Source organism: Sorex araneus, chromosome 4, assembly GCF_027595985.1.
Source record: "Sorex araneus isolate mSorAra2 chromosome 4, mSorAra2.pri, whole genome shotgun sequence".
Classification (NCBI taxonomy): Eukaryota; Metazoa; Chordata; class Mammalia; order Eulipotyphla; family Soricidae; genus Sorex; species Sorex araneus.
The window spans coordinates 10,838,230-10,860,350 of NC_073305.1; the positions used below are offsets into that span (position 1 = coordinate 10,838,230).

Here is a 22,121-nt window from a genome sequence, read left to right on the forward strand (position 1 = left end):
CCTGGCTCTGCACTCAGGAGTTACTCCTGGCACTGCTCAGGGACCATATGGGATGCTGTGATTTGAACCCAGGTTGGCCACGTGCAAGGCAAATGCCCTCCCCACTGTGCTATGGCTCCAGCCCCAGCTCTATTCACTCTGATCTCGTTTGCCGGACATTGTCTTTGGTAACAGGACCCTGCAGGGCATGTCCTGGCAGGTAACAAAGAAACAGGTGCCACTCATCCTCGCACTTGCCTCCTTCTTGTGACGGGTGTTGGGGCGTCAGAGGACCGGCCCAGGGAGAGAGTGGGAGGAAGAGGCGAAGATCTGGATTGGAAGTGTTGGAGGGGCAAAACCTAATTTTAACTTTTTTTTTGTTTTGTTATTTTTTTGTTTGTTTGGGGGCCACATCTCAGAGTGTGACCCAAAAAACAGAAATAAAACCGGGGGATGCTCAGGGCTTACTCCCGCTTCTCTACTCAGAAACTACTCCCCGGGGCAGGAGAGATAATGTAGTGGGTAGGGCATTTGCTTGCACTCAGCCAACCCAGGTTTTATCCCTGACACCCCTTACGGTCTCCTGTGTACTTCCAGGACTAATCCTTGAACACAGAGCCAGGAATAACCCCACAGCACCACTGGATGTGGCCCCCAAACAAAACAAGACACAGAGAAATTACTCCTGGCAGTGCTTGGGGGACCATATGGGTTGCCCGGGATTGAATCCCTGTTGGCCACGTGCAAGGCAAGCGTGCTCCAGCCTCAATTTTAACGCTTCAAGTGTCCTTTAGGGAAGAAACGGCTCCCAGCCCGGAGAATGGGAAGTGGGCACAAGAGCATCAGTGAATCATGATGGACCGGGGAGATGGCCCATAGGGTCGGGGGGCTGCGGTCCAGGGTTTGGTCCTGGAACCACATCATTCTGGGCTGGAGTAGCCCCTGGAGTACCACCAAGTGAGACCCCAAAAAGAAATGGAGAATGGCTTCGCTACCGTGGGCAGTTACCGCCTCGATTCTGTTTTGTTTTGTTTCTGTTTTGTGTCCCCTGTGCTGGTGCTCGGGGCCACCATCCGTGGATGCTCAGTACTGTGCAGCGATGGGACCAGGGCTCCGACCTGGGGCTCCTGCATGCAAATCGTGGGTTCTCAGTTCCTCAAAAGCTCCCCACCCTCAGGGCTGGGAGATAGTACAGCGGGTCGGGTGCTTGTCTTACATGGGGCCGGCCCGGGTTTGGACCCCAGTATCCCATAGGGTGCCCAGAGCGCCCCCAGGAGCAATTCCTGAGACAGAAGTAACCCCTGAGCGTTGCTGGCTGTGTCCCCCCCCCCCCAAACCAACCTTCTTTTCTTATTTGGTTTTTGTACTGTACTCAGCTGTGCTTAGGGGGCAGACATGCAGTGTTGGGGATTGGACTGAGGTCAGCCACATGCAGGACAAGCATGTGCACACTCTCTCTCTCTGCCCTAGTTCCGACCACTTCTGCTCTCTCCTTAGCTCTGTTAGAAGATTTGAATTTTTTTTTTTCTTTTGGGTCACACCTGGCGATGCACAGGGGTTACTCCTGGCTCTGCACTCAGGAATTACTCCTGGCAGTGCTCAGGGGACCATATGGGATGCTGGGAATTGAACCTGGGTCGGCCTCGTGCAAGGCAAACGCCCTACCTGCTGTGCTATCGCTCCAGCCCCCTAGAAGATTTGAATTTAATTCCAGAAATGAAGTCTCTTCCATCCTCCCTTTTTCCTTCCCTCCTCCCTTCCTTCTTTCCTTCCTTGACTTGGGGCCACACCAGGCAGTGCTCAGGGGATCATTCCTGGTGGAACTCGGGGGACCCGTATGGAGAGCTGGGGATCAAGCCCAGGTTGGCTGCGTGCAAGGCAAGAGTCTTATCCAGTGTATTATCTCTCCAGCCCCCAGACCTTGTTTTCTTATTCGAAACACTGGGTTACTAACAGGGGTCTGTGTCCTGCTCTATCCAGCTTGCTGGCACCAGTTTTTGGTGTCTTGTATGATCGTCTGGCAGGGCATCTTTGGGGGGGCAGGGGGGCACCTGCTGATGCCCAGGGTCACTCCTGGCTCAGGGCGAGGGTATTTTCCCCAGCAGTGCTTAAGGAACTGATTATGCAGTTTCGGGGTTCGAACCCCAGCCTCTTACCTGCAAAGCACTTGCTCTTGCTCACTGGTCTCTGGTGCACTGCCCCCAGGTGTGGGAAGACCATGGCCAGGTGTGTGACCCCAGGTGAGCTATGACCACAGTGTGTTGGGCGTCATGGAACATTTCCTTTTTTTTTTTTTTGCCACATCTGGTGATACTCATTCTAGTGCTTACTCTGGGCTCTCCTCTCAGGAATTACTCAGGGCGGTGCTCAGGGGACTTTATGGGATGCCGGGAATCAAATCTGGGAGTATCCCCTGGGCATTCCAGAGTGTGACCCAAAAGCAGAAACAAAACACGTGGTAAGAGAAACAGACATTTAAACACACACACTATAGGGTGGAGAAAAGCACAGGTGTTAGGCTCGTGCCTTGAAGCAGCCAGCTGGTCTAATTCCTGGTGCCACAAGGTCCCCCAGACGCAGCCAAGTGCAGTGCTAGAGACCCCCAAGCACCTCTGGGTGTGGCTTTGGAGAACCCTGAGCACCCCCAGAACGGCCCGGGGAGTCCCTGCACCAATGATCCGGAACAGGACCGCCCCATCGGGGCCTCGTGTGGAGGAGTCAGGGTGATCCCTGACCTCTGGGCACTGCTTAGTGGCCCCCTACCTGCCCCTCCCCCCAACAAATAGAGATTGTACAGGGGTTAAGGCCTTGTCTTGCATGCTGCTAAGCCTGTATGGTTCCCTGAGCAACTCTGGGTGTGGCCCCAAGACCAAAAAAAAAAAAAAAAGAGGAAGCACCGAAACATAAAAAACTAAAACCCGGGGCTGGAGTGATAGCACAGCGGGTAGGGCGTTTGCCTTGCACGCGGCCGACCCGGGTTCGAATCCCAGCATCCCATATGGTCCCCCGAGCACCACCAGGAGTAAGTGCATGAGCCAGGAGTGACCTCTGTGCATCGCTGGGTGTGACCCAAAATGCAAAAAAAAACAAACAAACAAAAAAAAAAAAACTAAAACCCAATATTGATAAAATCTGGTGTAAGAAACATATTAAAAATTCATACTATATATACATATATATACATTTTTTGGCATAGTAGTAAACTATATTTTAAAAAGTTCATACTACAGCAAGGAGAGTGTAGTGGGTAGAGAGCTTGTCTTGCACGGGGGCCAACCCAGATTTGATCCCCAGCATCACTCAGGGTCTCCTGAGCACTGACAGGAGTGATCCTGAGCACCCCTGGGTGTGGCCCCCCTATGAAAAACGTACCATAAGGTCAGGAAGATAGCTCAGAGGGTTGAGTGCGCGCTTGGCACGGCTGGATTTCAACCCCTGTTCCTCATGGTCCCTGAGGATAATCAGGAGCAACTCCTGAGCTCGGCGGAGCTGAAAGTATCTCCTGAATATTGCCAGGTGTGACCTCAAAACCAAGTAATAGTAGCAATGATAATGAAATTAAAATACAAATACACAGAACAGCGGCTGGGAGATAGTACTTCCAAGTACCACCAGGAGTTTCTCCCCTCCCACAACCCCAAATTCTGTAAGATAACCTATATATGCAGTACTATAGGATACGCACACATTCGAATGAGTTCAAACACCCACCCAAATTACACTGCGTTGTTCAGGGATGAATATTGGACTGGTGCAATATGTGAACAGTCAAATTTGAGCATGCATCAGATTGTTAGAACCACAGATGTCTGGGTCCCGTTCCAGGATTTCCAATTAATTAACCAGAGTTGTGCAGAGACTGGGAAGTTTTCCGGTTTTAATTTTTTGGCGTTGGGGCTTCGCTCAGGGGCTGTTCCTGGGTCTGTGCTCCGGAGCGACCCCTGGTGGTGTTTGCGGGGAGCGATCCCGCAAGGCAGATCTCTCGGGTCCTGTTTTCTTTCTTTTTCTTTTGCTAAGCCTTATTACTAACCATGTTTGTTATTAGTTTGATTTGGGGGGGTTGGGAAGAGAGAGAGAGAGAGAGAGAGACAGAGAGAGAGAGAGAGACAGAGAGAGACAGAGAGAGACAGAGAGACAGAGAGAGACAGAGAGAGAGAGACAGAGAGAGAGAGACAGAGAGAGAGAGACAGAGAGAGAGAGACAGAGAGAGAGAGACAGACAGACAGACAGACAGACAGACACAGACACAGACACAGAGACAGAGACAACAGGTCTCACGGATGCAGAGCACACACATTAGTTAATCCTGAGTTACATTTTCCCACTCGGATTAAAAGTTACAGTCTCCCCAAGAGAAAAAAAGAAAAGGCGGAAAGAGAAATTCAGAGTCTCCGCAATCGCCAAGGCCAAGGGTCACTGTTCCCGCAGCAGGGCGGGGGGGGGCGGAGAGCGCCGAGGGCGCCTGCACACGAGGATGCTGCGGCGCGCGCGGTCAGGCGCGCCGCGGGCCGCCCGTCGCCCTGGAGACGGGGTCCTTCCCCGCCGGGCGCCGCCATCTTGTGGCGCCCGCGCGGGCCAATGGGCGGCCGCTCCGTGGCCGGGGGGCGGGGCGGCGGCGGCGGCGGCGCTCGGCGCGGCCTGCGGCTCTGTCGCTGGGGATCATGGAGGCGCCGGCCGGCCGCGCGCTGCCGCTGCTGCTGCCGCCGCTGCTGCTGCTGCTGCTGCCCCCGCTGCTCGGGGCCCGCGCCTCCGCCGACGGGCCGCCGCTCGTCAACGAGGACGTGAAGCGCACGGTGGACCTGAGCAGCCACCTGGCCAAGGTGACGGCCGAGGTGGTGCTGGCGCACCCGGGCGGCGACTCGTCCCGCGCCGCGGCCGCCGCCTTCCTGCTGGCGCTGGAGCCCGAGCTCGAGGGCCGCCTGGCGCACCTGGGCGTGCAGGTGAGTGCGGGCCGGCCCGCGCGGGCCCCGCCGGACCGACACGTCAGCGCCGCCGCGGCCCGGCCCGGCCCGGCCCCGGCCCCGGGCCCGGCAGGTGCCGCCCGCGCCGGGGTCCCGGGGGGCCCGGCTGCACCCTGCGGCCCTTGAACACCCACCGCCCCGCCTTCCTTCCTTTTTCTCAAATGCATCGCGCACCTGAAGGTCGGTGAGGAACCTTGCAGGCCCCCGCGCCCCCCCACCCCGTTGCAGCCCCCTTGAAAGTGTGCGGAGGCCGCGGCTCCCCGCCCCCGCCCGTGGCTCCCGCGCCCCCCGCCTGCCTGAGTCTCCCCCGGGTCGGCGTCCGGGCGCCCCGCGCTCCGGGAGCGCGCGCTGGCCTGGGGAGCACCGGGGACCGCCCCGTGCAGACGGTTCTGTTTTCTTTTTCTTTTTCCTTTTTTAAAAAAAAATTTTTTTTTTTTACGACTAGATTTTATTCGGCAGCGTCCATTAAGTGATTACCCAATTACTCGGTGGCTAGACTAGTCATTAGCGTCCTGCTTCCTGCAAACGCCGTCTCCGGGCTCGAATTTGGAGCTATAAAGCCAGGTTTATGGCGAGGATGCCTCAGAAACAGGCTCCTGGGCCCGTTCGTGCCGCCACCACCCCGGGACCGTGTCCCCAGACACAAAGGGTTGTGGAGAGATGGATTAAGGTTTTATTTCCACTTGCACTTCCGCCCCTTGACTGTGAAATCCCGTCCTTGAATAGGAGCTTGTCATTTATGGGGTTGCCACGGCATTATGAGACCAGAGCTTTGCTGCCTTGGCACTGGAGAACCAGCCAACCCTCCCTCCCTCCCTCCCTCCCTCCTTCCTTCCTTCCCTCCTTCCTTCCTTCCTTCCTTCCTTCCTTCCTTCCTTCCTTCCTTCCTTCCTTCCTTCCTTCCTTCCTTCCTTAACCAGCCAACCCTCCTTCCCTCCTTCCTTCCTTCCTTCCTTCCTTCCTTCCTTCCTTCCTTCCTTCCTTCCTTCCTTCCCTCCCTCCCTCCCTCCCTCCCTCCCTCCCTCCCTCCAAGCCACACCCTGGCCACACCCTGCTGTGCTCAGGGATCACTCCTGGGTCTGTGCTCAGGAAGGGGGATGTGTTCCGTGTACCATGTGGGATGTCCGGGATCCACTGGGTTGTCCATGTGCAAGGCAAGCACCCTCCCCGCCGTCCTGTCACTCCAGCCCCAGCCATCGCCACTTTTTAAAGAAATTTAAGATGATTGCAGGAGCTTTCCCCCCTCCCCCCCGAACAGAAAAACATGCCCGAGACCAACTTTTGCACGGAATAGCTGTGGGATAGTGACCTCTGGAATTCCCGCAGGCCTTAGGGCTCTGTGGGCCTGGTCCAGACCTCTGCAGCCAGCCGGTTCCTGGGAAGTGGCGTGTGCACCCGCAGCAGCCTCTGAGCTGCTTCCCCATGGGGTGTCTCTCAAACTTGAGCCGCCTCTCGGGTCTGCGCGGGCCGTGCGTGCGCCCCTGCCCCTGCACTTTCCGCTTGTGTGAGCGGTCGGAGGGGGCACAAGGGTATACATGGGAAGGGGGTTAAAATAGGCGCCACTGCCAAGAGACGTCTCTGAATCTGGACCTGCTCAGCACCGGCTCGCCAGAGACCTTCATCCTGTCGGGAACCCACCTGTGGATGCCCCTGTGGATTCCCCCGTGATGCACCCGCGCAGGGCGCCTGTGCCTGGCGCTGTCCAGGAGAGCCAGACCCTCCCGTGGGGACACCAGGACTTCCGGCTGGGGAGGCCCCAGTCCACTCCTCTCCCTGGCGCTTCCTCTTGCATCTCGGGCTGGCTTTGGTGACACCAACAGCACGTCACTGGCTGGGCCCGAGCCCTGAGTTCTGCCTGCACAGTTGGACCCAGTAACCCAGGAGTGACTCTCGGGAGACCCACTGGCAAAGTTTCTTCGGGACTTTTTTTTTCCTCGTACATATTCAAATAAGTGTTATTTATGTGGCAGAAGAGTTGTGTATGACTAGAAAGTCCCTCTTCCCTTGCATGAAGGAGCTCCAGAGAGGCGGAATCCCTGGGGGAACAGGAGCCCCTGGCTGGCTGCTCTGACACTTGCGCCCCTCATGGAGCAGGCTCTGTGACCCAGAAGAGAATGGCGGCTCCGGCCTCCTGAGAAGGGCAGTGCCCCTGAATCACCACGGTGGGTGGAGAAGTGCACAGAAGGGGGTATATGCTTTGTTGGTTGCAAACCCAGCCTTCACCACAGGAAAACAAATTAAGACTGCTTAAGGGGCTGGAGAGATAGTCCAGCGAGTAGGGCGTTTGCCTTGTATGTGGCTGACCCGGGTTTGATTCCCAGCATCCCATATGGTCCCCTGAGCACTGCCAGGAGTAATTCCTGAGTGCAAAGCTAGGAGGAACCCCAGTGCATTGCCGGGTGTGACCCAAAAAGAAAAAAGAAAAAAGACTGCTAAGGACTGACCTCGGACTTCGCTATAGTGGGCACATTCAGGACAGAACTGCTGTGAATGGGCTGGAGAGATAGCACAGCGGGGAGGGCGTCTGCCTTGCATGCGGCCGACCCGCTTTCGATTCCCAGCATCCCATATGGTCCCCTGAGCATCGCCGGGTGTGACCCAAAAAAGCAAAAAAAAAAAAAAAAAGAACTGAACATTTCAAAAAGCCTAAAACTAATCACTAATCATCCCACCATCTTCTATAAAGTTGTACAGAGTATTGAAAGAAGGGAGTTTTATGTTACTTTGGATGAGACTCTTTCAGTGGAAACATTCTCTTGCGCCCACGCCTGTCAGGAATCACCACTTACTAAGGGGTCGGAGGGACAGTGTTTCCAGTACAAGCTTCGAATGAGAGGAGGACAGTACGATGGAGCCTTCGGTAGTGAAAAGGAATCAGTAATCACCATGATCTCTTGTACTCACTCAAAAAAACTTCTGCTTCCTGATCAAAGCCTCCAAATGAATCCAGAAAATACACACCCTGAGGGCTGGAGTGATGAATAATGGGATGGGCATTTGCCTTGCACACGGCCGACCTGGGTTCAATCCCTGGCATCCCATATGGTCCCCTGAGCACCACCAGGAGTAATTTCTGAGTGCAGAGCCAGGAGAAACCCCTGAGCTTCGCAGGCTATGGTCCCCCGAAATAAACAAAAAACAACAAAATAAGAAAGATACACGCCCCTTTTGTATGTTGTGTTTGTGCCACGCACATTGGTGCTCAGGGCTTACTCCTGGCTCTGTGCTCAGAATTCACTCCTGGTGGTGCTGGGGGGACCCTGTGGAGTGCTGTAGGACTGGGGTCGGCCGTGTGCCAGGTGAGCTCCTTTGCCCCTGTGCTGTGTCTCTGGCCCGCTTCTCTGTAAGAGCAGCAGATCACTTGTCTCCCACTGGAACAAGGGTCGGAAGGGCTCGTAGATTCGTTTGCGTTATGGCTAGTTGTGAACTTAAACGATTCTGCTCCACCGTGGTGAGTGCAGGCTCGGTCCCTGCAGCCAGCCCAGGAGCCGGAGGGGACTAACCCGCGACCCCACTCATCTCTCCCTGGAGGGACTCATGGACTCGGCCCCCCAACTGCCCTGTATTCCTCCACCGGGAGAGCCTCAAAGGGTTGTTGGGAGGGTTCGAGGATAGACAGACTGAAAGTGCCTTCCGCCGTACCTGCCACGAAGGTTTGCCTTTTCCCTTGGTTTGGTCATGCCTGGTGGTGCCGGGCGACCATGTGTGGTCCCCGGGATTCAAACCCAGGTTGTGGCTGTTGCCACATACTAGCCACGCGCCTTCTCCCCCGCCCTACAAGGTGGGTTTCCAGTTAAGAACTGAGTGTGACGGTGGGCTGGGGAGGTGTCCCAGCAGTCGAGCTTCTGCCGGGGGTGTGTCTGGCCTCCTTGGCTGCTTTGCGATCCTCCACCCTGACTGGGAGGATGGGGCGGGAGAGGCCGGGCAGCATGCGAGCTCTCCAGCACCGCCGCTGTGGCCCCGAACACAGCAGCTTGTAGTTGGAGCACTGCAGTGCGGGCACTCTGAGGTGACTGGTTCATCGTGGACACAGATTCAGAGCTGGAAGGCCTTGTAAGGACTCACCTACCTCGTTCTTCCGTAGGTGAAGGGAGAAGATGAAGAAGAGAACAATTTGGAAGTCCGGGAAACCAAAGTTAAGGGGAAAAGGTAAGCGCCCCCAACCCGGACGGCCGTGTTGGGCCTTACAATGGCGTTGTCAGTCACGGACGGGGCCGGAGTGTGGCGGGGCCCGTGCTGGTCAAGCGCCTTGTCCTCCGTCCTGTCTCTGGTCCCCAAAGCCTCTTCTGGCGAGGACACTTCTCAAGGGCACTTCCAAGCGGAAAGTGTTAGATGGAGACTCTGTATAACCATCCCACCACCAGTTTTCACAATTGTCAGGGTTCTCCTCTCGTTTGTTTTTGGGGTCACACCTGGAGTGTTCCGGGGCTGCTTCTAGCTCCAGGCCAGCGCTGCTTGGAGAGCCATTGGTGCCAGGGCTCGAACCCGGGCCTCCTGATGCAGAGCCAGCGCTCGGCTCTGTCTCACCGTGGAAAACTGCTCACACTCTGGATGGCGGAGGGTCCCTGCGTCAGTACGCGGTCTGTGCCTAGCGCAGAGCCCGCCGTGCAGGGCACACACGGTGAGCCTGGTCCCCGCAGAGGTGAGGCGGCGAGGAAAGCCAGCACCGAGGCCTAGCGCCCTCACTCTGGCGGCTGGCGGAGGCGGAGGTGCCTTGAATGGAATTCTTCGGGTGACATTCTCAGGGGGTGGGTCCCCTTTGCGGTCAGTTGGAAACAATGCAATTCCTTTTTGAATTTTTTGGGGTGTGTGTGTGTTGGGGGGTGTCTGCCCTTGCTGCGGGTGGGGTCGGGTATTCCTGGCAGTGCACGGGGGACCATGCAGTACCGGGTACTAAACCCCGGCCCCTGCATACATGATAGATAGCCTGTGCTTCCGCCCTGTCAGCCGTCTCCCCCGCAGGGGGTGCTGGGGATCGAACCTGGGTTGGCCTCATACAGGACAAGCACCCTCCCCACCTCAGATTTGTCTTCTAAGTGCTTTGGGTTCTGGGCTACCCCCAGCTGTGCCCAGGACTTATTCCTGTCCCTGCACTCCTGGTGGGGGGCTTGGAATCTGTTCGTGGTGCTGGTGACTGGCCCCAAGTCAGCTGCTTGCGAGGTGTCTTCTCCGCCCTGCTGTCTCTCGGGTCTTACATTGGCCCTCGCTCCCCCTCTTGCTGGCGGGGAGCGCGCCTCTGGGCTCTCAGGAAGCGGTGACTGCGTCAGCTTGCCCTGCAGAAAGCGAGCCCTTCATAGATCTGGCCGGGAAGGAGCCACGGCAGGAGCACTCGCCTGCGCCTGGACGCCACCGCGGCAGCCGGCTGGTTGTCTGTCTCATCTTTTATCAGTCAGAAGCTTCACGAGGGGGGGGCTGGTGCTTTGCAGGGAGAGATAAGGTTCATATTGATAGTGCCGGAGGTCTACAAGGTTCAGGCGTGTTTTCTGAATCAGCAAAGCTAGAGTCAATTGCGGGAACGCTTAACGTGAAGGTTCAGGTGGAGTGACACCGCGGGGCGGCGGGAGATGGAGATGATCAGATAGGGGAAGCCATTGGCGCCGAGGGCAGAGACTAATTAGGCACAGGGGCCCCGTCTGCTTGAGAGGCAGCCTGGGCACGGGGCGGGAGGCGGGCGGGATGACCGCGTGGCTTTCTCGGGCAGGACTGAAGAGAAATTGGGGATACAGCCTGGGTACAGTGAGTTGCAGGGACAGCTGGAGCTGCTCGGCTGGAGGGGGAGGCGCTGGCAGGGTTCGAGACGGTTGGGACTGAGCTGGATTTTGAGTTCCTGCGGGGGCTGCAGCGTTGCCGTCCAGGGCCCCGTTCTTCAGCCCCTGGGCCTGAGCCGGTCAGCAGAGATTTCCTGGTGACTCAGAACCTCCTACCCCTGCCCCCGTCACGTGGCCGCTCCCAGCAGCGGCAGACGGCATGCTAGCGAAGGACTGATGGCGTTTAATAAAGACTCTCTCCACGGGCTTTGTTTCCATCAGCTCGTTCATTCGGGAAGTACTTCCCTAGTTTTCGGCGGTCTGCGGGTATAAGACAGCTAAAGTGCTCGTCTAGGGGACACGGGGAAGTAGGCGACCAGCACTCGGGGCAGAGGGTGGGAAGAGGAGATCGGGCACTTGGGGCTTTGTCGTGAGACCCGGGGGGCTGTGGGGTCAGTGGGCTGCTGCACCTGCTTGGCGCTTGGCGCTCGGCTCCTTCCAGCTTTGCCTGGTCCCCAGCACCGCCGGGTGTGACTCAGAAACCAGGAACAGCAACAATAACAAGGACTGTCCTGGGAGAAGATGGGGAACTCGTTATACTTTGGGTGGGCACTGCCGGTTAGAGACAGGAAGGGGTGCTACACTTGGGCAGTTAGTTCAGACTCTTGTTTTTTTCCTTTTTGCCTATATCCTGCGGTGCTCAGGGCTTGCTCGTGGCTCTGTGCTCAGGGGTCACTCTTGTGGGTACTTGGGGGGCCAGATGTGATAGTGGGGGCTTGAGCGTCTGCCACACGCAAGCTATGCGTCTCACACATCTTACATCTCTCTGGGGTTTTGGGCCACACTCGACAGTGCTCAGGGCTTGTTCCTGGGTCTCTGCTCAGGGATCACCCGGGTGGGCTCGGGCGTCCGTAGGTGGCCTTGGACTTGGGTTGGCCGCGTGCGAGGCCGCTGCTCTCCCTGCTGCCGTGTCCTCGTGGCGTGTGTCTCCCTGTTTCCTCAGCTGGAATGTTTTTAACTGGCCCTTTTGTTGGACTCTTAGGCTGTCTCACATTCATACTCTTATAAACTCTTTAAAATTTATTTTAATAACGTTCACAATAACTTATTATATTCAATATCCCAACACCAATCCCGCCACCGTAACACCTTCCCACCACCATTGCTTCGAATTTTCCCACCGCCGCCCACACCTGCCCCCAAAGCAGGTCCTAAATAATTCGTTTTGTACGGCTTGTTATGAATAACGTGTTAAAAGTGATCCAAAAAATTATTTCCTTAGAAGAAAATGTGTGAAGATTGTTGTGTCTCACCCGCGAGTTGTTAAGCCCTTGTGTAAGAGCTTACTGGCATGTTGTTACATGTTGAGCCTTGTGTGCTAATAACAAACTGTTAAGATGCGCCTTACGGATTTGACCTTTGAAGGCTTAATAAGGATCGCAGGTTGAAAGGGATCTCTGGGAAGTGACCGCGTGGCCCTGGGTACAGGACGGGGGCGTGACGCCGGGCTGCTGGCCCTGTTCTCAGCATGTTCACTCGGTGCTCTGTCCCGTCTTCCTGCAGCGGCCGGTTCTTCACCGTCAAGCTCCCTTCTGCCCTGGAGCCCGGGAACAAGATCTCGCTGGTGGTGGAGACGGTCTACACACATGTGCTGCAGCCCTACCCGACCCAGATCACCCAGTCCGAGAAGCAGTTTGTGGTGTTTGAGGGCAACCATTACTTCTACTCTCCCTACCCGACCAAGACGCAGACCACCCGTGTCAAGCTGGCCTCCCGGAACGTGGAGAGCTACACCAAGCTGGGCAACCCCACGCGCGCTGAGGACCTCCTGGATTACGGGCCTTTCCGGGACGTGGCCGCCTACAGCCAGGTGCGGCGCCCGTTGGCCTCAGAGAAGGCCTGGGCAGGGGGTGGCGAGACTCATTGAACATTTTGAGGGCTCTAGGGTGGGTGGAAACAGAAAATCCTTTTTTTTTTTTTTAATGTAGGAACACTTATTTATTCAGCCATTAATTAAGCTGACCGGAAAATCACTTTTAAAAGGGTCCACCCCCAGAATGCTTTTGGCGATTGCTGGACCCACTACAGTTTTCAGGGACCATCAGGGTCATATGTGGGGTTTGGGGCATTGAACCGGGCTTTGCACGTGTTGACTTACGTGCTATCCCTGGAGCTACCTCTGTCCCATATATATATATATATATATATATATATATATATATATATATATATATTGCTTTTTGGGTCATATCTGGAGATGCTGAGGGGTTACTCCTGGCTCTGCACTCAGGAATTACTCCTGGCGGTGCTCAGGGGACCGTATGGGATGCCGGGGATCGAACCCAGGTCAGCCGTGTGCAAGGCAAATGCCCTCCCTGCTGTGCCTGCAGAATCTGACCTTTCCTGTCATGCTGGGGATCGAGCTCCGGCCTCACTCCGGCAAGGCGCATGCTCGCTGTCCTTGAACGGTGCCTCTCGCCTTTGCAAAAATATTTTTTTTTCCTGTTTTCCTTTTTATGCGGATCATGCTTGGGATCACACCCAACAGTGTGTGGGGCTACTGAGGCCAAGTAGGGCATCTGGCCTGGCTTTGTTGGGGGCTGGGGACCCCCAGGGTCACCCATGGTGCTGGGGGGTGGGGCGCGCAGCAGGAATTGGTTCAGGGCTGCGCACGTGTGAAGGTGAGTGACATTCCCACCCGGCGCCCACCTCACCCCGTATTGCTCAGGGCTCACCCTGACTGCTCAGGAATCATTCCTGGTGGTGCTGGGGATTGAACTCGGGTCAGCCACCTGCAGGGCAAGTGCCTTAGCTTCTGGGCTATTTACCTAAAAAGTAAAAAGCTGGGGGGGCTGGAGAGATAGTACAGGGGGGAGGGTGCTTGCCTTGCACAAGCTGACCTGGGTTTAATTACTGGTGTCCCACATGGTCCCCTGAGCCCTGCCAGAAGGTGCAGGAGTGGTCCCTGAGTCTGGAGGCACACAGTTGGTGTGCCCCCAAGCCCCCGGCGCCCCCAAATAGAAAAGCTACTCCACTTCAGATTCTCTTTCCCCCTTCCGGCTTTCCTGTTGCTGCCATGTCCGCCTGCCCGTGGCCGAGATGCCCGCTGGGGCACTCACGTCTCCTTTGTCCAGGGCCGTAGGCTTGGGCCTCTGCGGTGCCAGCATGTGCCACACTGGACTTGCCCTCCAGACCCAGAGCATGAGTTGTTTCTTGTTTGGTTTTTGTTTCGGGGTCACACTTGATGCTCAGGGGTGACTCCTGCCCCTGTACACAGGAATCACTCCTGGCGGTGCTCAGGGGGACCACCTGGGACGCCGGGGAAGGAATCTGGGTCGCCCGAGTGCCAGGCAAACTCCCTCTCTGCCGTCCCGTCGCTCCGAGCGCTAGCATGGATATTTCCATCATGAAGCGTTTCTAGTCAGCCCATCGCGTTAGAATTAGGCCCGTCAGCAGCTGCTTTCACGCCCGTGTTGGTTCCTCTGTCACCCACGCGTGGCGCTTTGCCCCCTCCTCCCCAGGACCCTTTGAAGGTGCACTACGAGAACAACAGCCCCTTCCTGACCATCACCAGCATGACCCGCGTCATCGAGGTCTCTCACTGGGGCAACATCGCCGTGGAGGAGAATGTGGACCTGAAGCACACAGGGGCGGTTCTGAAGGGCCCGTTCTCCCGCTACGACTACCAGCGGCAGCCCGACAGCGGGGTCTCCTCCATCCGCTCCTTCAAGGTCCGCTCAGCCTGGGGGGTCCCTGCCTTTTGAAAACAGCCTGGGGGTAGGGCCAGGGCCACAACGTTTAAAAAACATCAACAAGTTTGCTTTGTTACTTTCTGGGGCCACACCCGGGCACTGTCTCGGGCTCCTGGTGGACAGTAGCTCTCGCTCCGCCCTGCTGGGTTGGGGGTCTCGGTGCTGACCACACGCTGCTGGGGAGTGAGCCTGGGCTTCCCGCGTACAGGCGTGGCCCCCGGCCCTCGGGGCCATCTTCCCGGCCCTGTTGTATTTTCCCCAAAGACCGGGCCGTGCCCAGTGGTGCAAGGGCAGAGGAGTGTGGCAAGGCCGGAGAGGGGTGGGCGCGGTGCCAGGGTTGGCGCTCAGGGCGTCGCCCTTGTCGGCATCGGCTCTGCTGCTGAGCCTCCCTGGCTCAGGGTCACGTTCATGGTTGTCACTTGGGGGCTTCACCCAGCAATGCCGGGGGGATTGGGCGGTGGGGGGCTCTGCTCGGTGCTTGGCACTGCGCTGCCGTCTCTGGAGAACCGAGTGCCGCTCAGCCTGATGATCTGTCTCTGCATTTGCAGGAAAGAGACTAGAAAAATGTTTATAGGCCTCCCCAAATCTAATGCTGTTGACATCTCAAGTTTTATCTTGCCCTTGTCGTTTGGTTTGTCGGTTTGGCACCACGTCTGCTGCTCTCAGCCCCGCGCTAGGGATCCCGGCAGGGCCCGGGGTGGTAAGCAGTGCAGGCACGTGCACCTAGTCAGCGGGTGCGAGGCCAGGGTCCTGCCCCGTCCTGTGTCTGGCCCCGTTTGGTGGCTACAGCTCGGGGGCTGAAGTCCTGCTCAGATGAGGTTCTGGGCGCGGAAGGTCTTTGCCACCTGAGGGGAGTTTCCTGCGAGCGGGTTTCTGAGTCTGCAAGTGTCGTGTCTGTGCCCTCGCAGACCATCCTCCCTGCCGCGGCCCAGGACGTGTATTACCGGGACGAGATTGGAAATGTCTCCACCAGCCACCTCCTTATTCTGGATGACTCCGTGGAGATGGAAATCCGGCCGCGATTCCCGCTTTTTGGCGGCTGGAAGACCCATTACATCGTGGGCTACAACCTCCCGAGCTACGAGTACCTCTATAACCTGGGTGAGTCTCAGCGGCCCCGTGAGAGAGGGGTCCATCTGTCTCTCCCGAGCACCTCTGTCATCAGCCGCCCAGGGCGTCCGGCCTTCACATGGCCCTGTGCTGCTGCCTCCCCAGGTGACCAGTACGCGCTGAAGATGAGGTTTGTGGACCACGTGTTTGACGAGCAGGTCATTGACTCTCTGACTCTGAAGATCATCCTGCCCGAGGGAGCCAAGTGAGTCTGGCGGGCTGTGGGAGCGTGTGGGGGCTCAGCGCAGTGGCTCGGCGACAGGAGGGACCCGAGGGTGGGGGTGTCTCTACATGGGGGGGGTGCCTCAGAGCAGGCCCAGAGGACAGTCAGCACAGCCCGTGCCTATGGACAGGGCAGAGTTGCCAGTTGCCTTGGCAGCCAATGAGAGGGCCTGTGTCTGCGGGGTGGTCAGCGGCCAGGCGGAGGGGCCTGTGTCTGTGGGGTGGTCAGCGGCCAGGCGGAGGGGCCTGTGTCTGCGGGGTGGTCAGCGGCCAGGCGGAGGGGCCTGTGTCTGTGGGGTGGTCAGCGGCCAGGAGGGCTGCTGCCTTCAGAGAAGGGGAGGGAGGGAGCTGTGACTTCATCTTGCCCGTGCTCAGAAAGGGGACGCCTCGGGCGGTTCCAGGCGCTGGGCGCTGACCTTGGCCCTGTGTGTATAAGCTGATGGACACTTGTTGGCACAAGTGACAGACACCTGTCGCAGTCCTTGTGCCACTTGGCTCCAGATTCGTTCTGCGTTTCATTTCTTTAGTTTGTTTTGTTTCGGGCCACCCCAGAGGTGCTCGGGGACCCGTGTGGTGCCACCCATCAAGCCTGGGCCTCCTGTGGGCAAAGATGCCCAGTGTCACCGTAGGGCAGCAGGGGTCACTTCTGACTTTGCACTCAGGAGTTACTCCTGGCGCTGCTTGGGGACCATATGGGGTGCTGGGGATTGAACCCGGGTCAGCTGCGTGTCAGGCAGGCTCCCTCTCCGCTGTGCTGTTGCTCCAGCTCCTGGGCTTGTTTTAAAGGGGATCACCTGCTCGCCCGTGCCCGGGTCACACGTCCCCTCTGATGCCCAGGAGAGCCTTCGTGGCTGTTTACCTGCGGAGGAGGGTCCGTGGGGCGTGGCTGGTTCCTTTGGGCAGCTGGCCACCCTGATGGGCTTCCCGTGGCCTGTCTTGATGTCACCAGACACGGCCCAGGGGCACTCTGGAAGCCCTGCCCTGTCTGACGCTCTCGTCATGCGAGGAGAAAGAATTTGGGGCTGCTGGGAGGGTCGGGCGCAGGGGAGAGTGTGTGCGGGCGAGCAGGAGGGGAGCGGACCGTCCTGTGCTCGGGCAGAGGGCAGTGGAGTGGCCACCCGGCCGGAGAGACTAGCGGTCACCCAGCCCCTGCTCCGCCTGCCCGCCGCAGGAACATCCAGGTCCACAGCCCCTACGAGATCAGCCGCGCGCCCGACGAGCTGCACTACACCTACCTGGACACCTTCGGCCGCCCCGTGATCGCCGCCTACAAGAAGAACCTGGTGGAGCAGCACATCCAGGACATCGTGGTGAGTGGCCGGGCCGGGCCCCGAGGCCTGTCCCCACCCCCCCACCCCTACCCCTGCCCGCGCAGGCCTGTCAGCTCCCCGCCCCGTCTCCCGCAGATCCACTACACCTTCAACAAGGTGCTGATGCTGCAGGAGCCCCTGCTGGTGGTGGCCGCCTTCTACATCCTCTTCTTCACCGTCATCATCTACGTCAGGCTGGACTTCTCCATCACCAAGGTACTGCCTCCCCCACTGCGCACCCACGCGGGCTGTCCCTGCAAGGCCCTGCCGAGCCTCATTCTCCGGACACCCTGTGGGGGCCGCGGGGGTCCTGGGCAGACTCCTGAAGGGGCGGGAAGGTGAGGAAGGGCCTCTGCCGGGGGGGGGGGGGCTGCGTGGACAGCAGGGGCGGAGCTTTGGGCGCATGCGGGCAGGCGTGGTGAGCTGCTGGGGCTGCTCCCAGGCTGGCACAGGCGCAGAGCACTGGGAGCCTTACTGCAGCATCCCTGGGGAGCTGTAAAAGTCGCTGCTCGAACAGTATTTGAGGGGCTGGAGAGATAGTGGGGTGAGGGCGCTGGCCCGGCACACGGCCAACCCCGGTTTGGTCTCAGCTCTGCATATGGTCCCCCAAGCCACGCCGGGAGTGTGATCCCTGAGCACAGAGCCAGGGGCCAGCCCTGCACACAGCCAGGTGTGGCCCAGCTTAAGTAAGCAAAGTCCACGTCGGCTGGAAAGGCTGCGGCAGCGCCGGCGTCCTCTCCCTCGGTGCTGGTTCGGGCCGCCTGCCCCGTGCCTGGACAGACACGCCTGCAGTTCTCGGACCGTTGGCTAGTGAGTTTCGGACAGTTTGCCCCATTTCCCCGAGTGCTCAGATGGGTGCACAGGGACGAGGCGGCTCTCCATAACTGCAGTCACCACGCGGACAGGCTCAGGAAACCTACTGTGCAGAGTTTGCCAGTTGCCCTCATGATTTTTGGGGAGGACTCTCCTAAGTGGTATTTCGGAGACTTGGGGGTCCCTCTCAGAGATTCTTGGTCAGCTGGTTCAGACGGAGGGAGGGTGCTGCTTGTGGTGCCAGGGATGCTCAGGGATGCCCAGGGATGCTCAGGGATGGTCAGGGATGCTCAGGGATGGTCAGGGATGCCCAGGGATGCTCAGGGATGCTCAGGGATGCCTGGGAAGTAGCGGGGATCTGATTCACATCGGCTGAGCAAGGCCTATGCCTCGACCCTCGTAACCCCCTCCCTGACCCCTGATGGCGACTTCTAAAGCATTTCCTGTCTTGTTACTCTTGTTGATGCTGTGGGGGCCACATCTGGGCGCCCCAGGTGTCACCGGAGCCTCAGGGAAGGACAGACGAGCCGTCACGGAACTGCATCCAGTCTTCTGTGATTCTCTTTGAGGCTGCAGAGTTCGGTCCCTGGCCTGGGGAGCATCTCTGTGGCCACCTGGATTCTGGGACCGTTCCTCAGCCTTTGTCTCTGGAGACTGGTGTGTCGACATCTACCTGACCGCTTCTCCTCAGTTTGCGCTTATTGTAGGGTTCTCCCTCACTGAGGTTTTGGCGGGAACACTGTGCTTATGTATTATTATTATTATTTTTTACATTTTGGGTCACACCTAGCGATATAGTACTCCTGGCTCTGCACTCAGGAATTACTCCTGGCTCGGTTGGTGTTTGGGGGACCATATGGGATGCTGGGATTGAACCCGGGTTGGCTGCATGCAAGGCAAGGCCCTCCCTGCTGTACAGTGCTCCAGCCCCCACCTGTAAGTGATTCTGATGCTTGTGACCCCCAGTATCAGAGTATTAGCTTTCCTTACTTGGCTGGAGTCTGCCTGGATTCTTGACTTTACTGTAGCAGTTTTTCTTTGCAATTTATAAGTAACCCATTTTATACAAATGTCTTCACATGTCTGTTACTTATAGCATTATACTTATTTTTCTTTTGGTGGGAGCAGGGGAACCCCATCAATGTTGCTCAGAGCTTACTCTGACCACGTGCCTTGTTGGAGATCATACAGGGCTGGTCACGTGAGAGGCAAGTGGCTTAAGCCCTGTACTGTCTCTCCTGCCCCTGCTTTCTTGGGGGGTGGGAGGGTGTTGGAGTAGAGTCAGGCATGTCCCTGGCTCTTTTTACTGATTCTTCTCTGAATCTCAGTCTGGTTGTTGGTCATGGCTTCCTTTTTCCACTTTTAGTGGACACCCTGAATAGTTTATTTTGCAAAAATGAACAATTGCTCTAATTCTTACTCTTCTTTACTGTAGAAAAGGTAGCACAAGTACACGCTTTATACTTTCTGGGGTTTGTTTTTGTTTTAGATTTTGTGCACACCCGGCAGGGCTCAGGACTCACTCCTAGCAGTGCTCAAGGGACCATATGTGGTGCTAGGGATTGGACCCGGGTCAGCCACATGCCTGGCAAGCGCCCCGCCCACTGTACTATCTGTCTCTAGCCCTGGGAGTTTTGACTTTATCCTTCAAGCCTTTCGGTACCCTGGAAGCTGCTGCTTTTTCCGTTTCTCGTTTGGGGCCTTGCCTGGCAGTGCTCAGTTACCCCAGACTCTGCACTCGGGTGTCAGTCCTGGTAGTGCTTGGGGGACCACAGGGGATGCCGGGATTGAACCCAGGTCGGCTGTGTGCAAGACAAGCGCCCTCCCCACTGTGCTGCTTAATGCTCCGGCCCCTATCTGGAGGCGTCTGAAGGAGTGGGAAGCTGGTTCCACTTTGCCCCAGAGTCCCTGTCACCCGCACTCCGTTTTCCCTTCTGCACCTGTGTCTGGCCCCTGGCAGGAAGGCCTGCTTCCCGTCCCCCGCCCTGCGCCCACCCGGGCTTTCGTTCTGGTTTCCCCGCCGTCCTCGTCTGACGGCTGGCTGGTGCTCTTTGCGGGGTACCGCCGGGGAGGGGCAGGCGGCCTGTGTCAAGTCCCACCTGGTGTCGCCCCCAGGACCCCGCTGCGGAAGCCAGGATGAAGGTGGCCTGCATCACGGAGCAGGTCCTGACCCTGGTCAACAAGAGGATCGGTCTCTACCGGCACTTCGACGAGACCATCAACAGGTACAAACAGTCCCGGGACGTGTCCACCCTCAACAGCGGCAGGAAGAGCCTGGAGACGGAGCATAAGGCCTTGACGGGCGAGATCGCCCAGCTGCAGTCCCGGCTCAAGACCGAGGGCTCGGACCTGTGCGACAAGGTAGGCGGGGCCCACCGGCCGCCACAGCGCCACCTGGCGGCCTCTCTCGCTCGGGCGGGCTGTGGGCTGCCCATGCTTGTTGCAGACGAGAAGGGGGGGGTCTCTCGGCTGTGAACTGGGTTCGGAGGAAGCTCTGTAAACCCGGACCAGGCGTGGGGACTGTGCTAAGGACCCCGAGACGTAAACCGTAGGCGTTGCATGAAGGGAAGTCGGTGATTCACGCTACCCGGGGTTTTCCGGCTCTGGTGTGTGTGAGGGTTTCGTGCTGGGGAGGGCAGAGCCCCCCTTGGGGCTGCGCTGTGGCCTGGAGGCCCCCCACCCCTCTGCTGCCCTGGCTCGTTCCTCACGCACACGCCGTGTGCCCAGGCCGCGCACGGGAGCCCCAGCTCGGAGAGGCAAAGCACCTGGGACTGTGGCACTCAGGCGGGCCGGCTGGCTCAGGTCCGTGGGCGTGAATGTGGTGGCAGCCTGGACTCCCCATTGGTGCCCTTGGGGCGTCGGTGCTGCTGGCTCCCTGAGCCTGACTGCTCCCGTCACCGGCTGGGAGAGGCTCAGAGCGCTGGGCCGGTGCTTCCCATGCCGGAGCCCTGGCCTGACCCTGTCCCGTTTGGCCCTGCCTAGGACACGGCCTTGAACATGGCTGAGGTGGCCTTACCGCCACACACGCAGACTGGTGTGCCCGCCGCACGCCTGCTCATGTCACGCTGGCCCAGGGGGGTGGTGGGGTGGGTGTGCCGTGGGGATGGAGGTGGCCTTGGATGCCAGGCCCTGTCCCCCTCCACGGTGACTCGGGGCTCTGCCGGTCTGGGGGTGCCGGGGCCCCGCTCACACCCTGCTCCTGCCCGGCCAGGTGAGCGAGATGCAGAAGCTGGACGCGCAGGTGAAGGAGCTGGTGCTGAAGGCGGCGGTGGAGGCCGAGCGGCTGGTGGCCGGGAAGCTGAAGAAGGACACCTACGTGGAGAACGAGAAGCTGCTCTCCGGGAAGCGGCAGGAGCTGGTCACCAAGATCGACCACATCCTGGATGCCCTGTAACCCCGGCCTGGGGGGCCCGGGGTTGGGGGGGCAGGGAGGGGCGGGCGGCCGGCACCTGAGCTTGCCGAGAGCTTCCCTGAAGCCAAGCCAGGCCCTGCCCCAGGCAACATAAGCTTTGTTTTTTGTTCCAAAGCTTTCCTTTTTATAAACTTAAAAAAATCCAAGTCTCATTAAAAACAAAATATTTTTTACGTTTAAACCAAGAAATTTTCAATAATTGGTTGGTTTGGTTCTGAAGCCGGGGTATTTCTCTCGTAGCCCTTGTTTTACGCCCTCCTCGATTCTGATGTCTGGGTCTCTTTTGTAAGAGTGTGTGTGTTTTTTTAAAGCGCGTGTAATCAACTGAAAATAAAGCAGGGACTGTGATACATTGTTCTGTTGAAATGTCTGAATGCAGGGAGTTAGTGCTGGATTTGGGCCAGAGGGGGGTGGGGCGCGTAGGGTGCTGGCCGTGCACAGTGACCTGCCTGGGCTTGATCCCACCCGTGAGCACCTTCGGGTGTAGCTGGGTTTGCCCTGGGGCCGTTGGCCTGGCAGGTGTCAGTCCTTGCTCCTCCCGGGCAGGGCCGGGACCTCGCCCAGGACCTCACCTGCAAACCGTGCGTCACGTCCCCAGCTCCCCTTTCTGCTTTTCTCCTGGCCGGTGTCACTCTGCCCGGCATTAGGGCTCTGGTGAACGGGCGCAGAGGGTACCTGCAGGACAGACACCGCCCTGTCAGACGGGCTCACCCGCCAGCCTTCGAGGAGGGCCGGGATCTCGGGGTGTCTGCAGCAACCTGGTGGGCGGCGTGGGGCGAGCCGCGTGTGTAGAGCTTCGTAAAAAATACAAGCGC

General features: G+C 58.2%; 1 protein-coding gene across 1 annotated transcript; it reads left to right on the plus strand.

The window, feature by feature from the left end:
* Positions 1 to 4,585: 4,585 nt before the first annotated feature.
* On the plus strand, positions 4,586 to 21,654 carry RPN1 (ribophorin I). Its single transcript, XM_055136620.1, has 10 exons — positions 4,586 to 4,919; positions 9,025 to 9,089; positions 12,251 to 12,557; positions 14,209 to 14,418; positions 15,348 to 15,540; positions 15,655 to 15,754; positions 16,943 to 17,081; positions 17,178 to 17,297; positions 20,010 to 20,255; positions 21,106 to 21,654. Exons 1-10 carry the CDS (start codon positions 4,641 to 4,643, stop codon positions 21,286 to 21,288), a joined length of 1,842 nt encoding a protein of 613 aa, XP_054992595.1. The 5' UTR covers positions 4,586 to 4,640; the 3' UTR covers positions 21,289 to 21,654.
* The last annotated feature ends 467 nt before the right edge of the window (positions 21,655 to 22,121 follow it).

Coding starts and splice junctions, on each gene's coding strand:
- RPN1 (XM_055136620.1), top strand. CDS start 4,641: ATGGAGGCGCCGGCCGGCCGCGCGCTGCCGCTGCTGCTGCCGCCGCTG. Junction 15,755..16,942: donor ATCCTGCCCGAGGGAGCCAA/GTGAGTCTGGCG, acceptor TGCCCGCCGCAG/GAACATCCAGGTCCACAGCC. Junction 20,256..21,105: donor GCTCGGACCTGTGCGACAAG/GTAGGCGGGGCC, acceptor CTGCCCGGCCAG/GTGAGCGAGATGCAGAAGCT.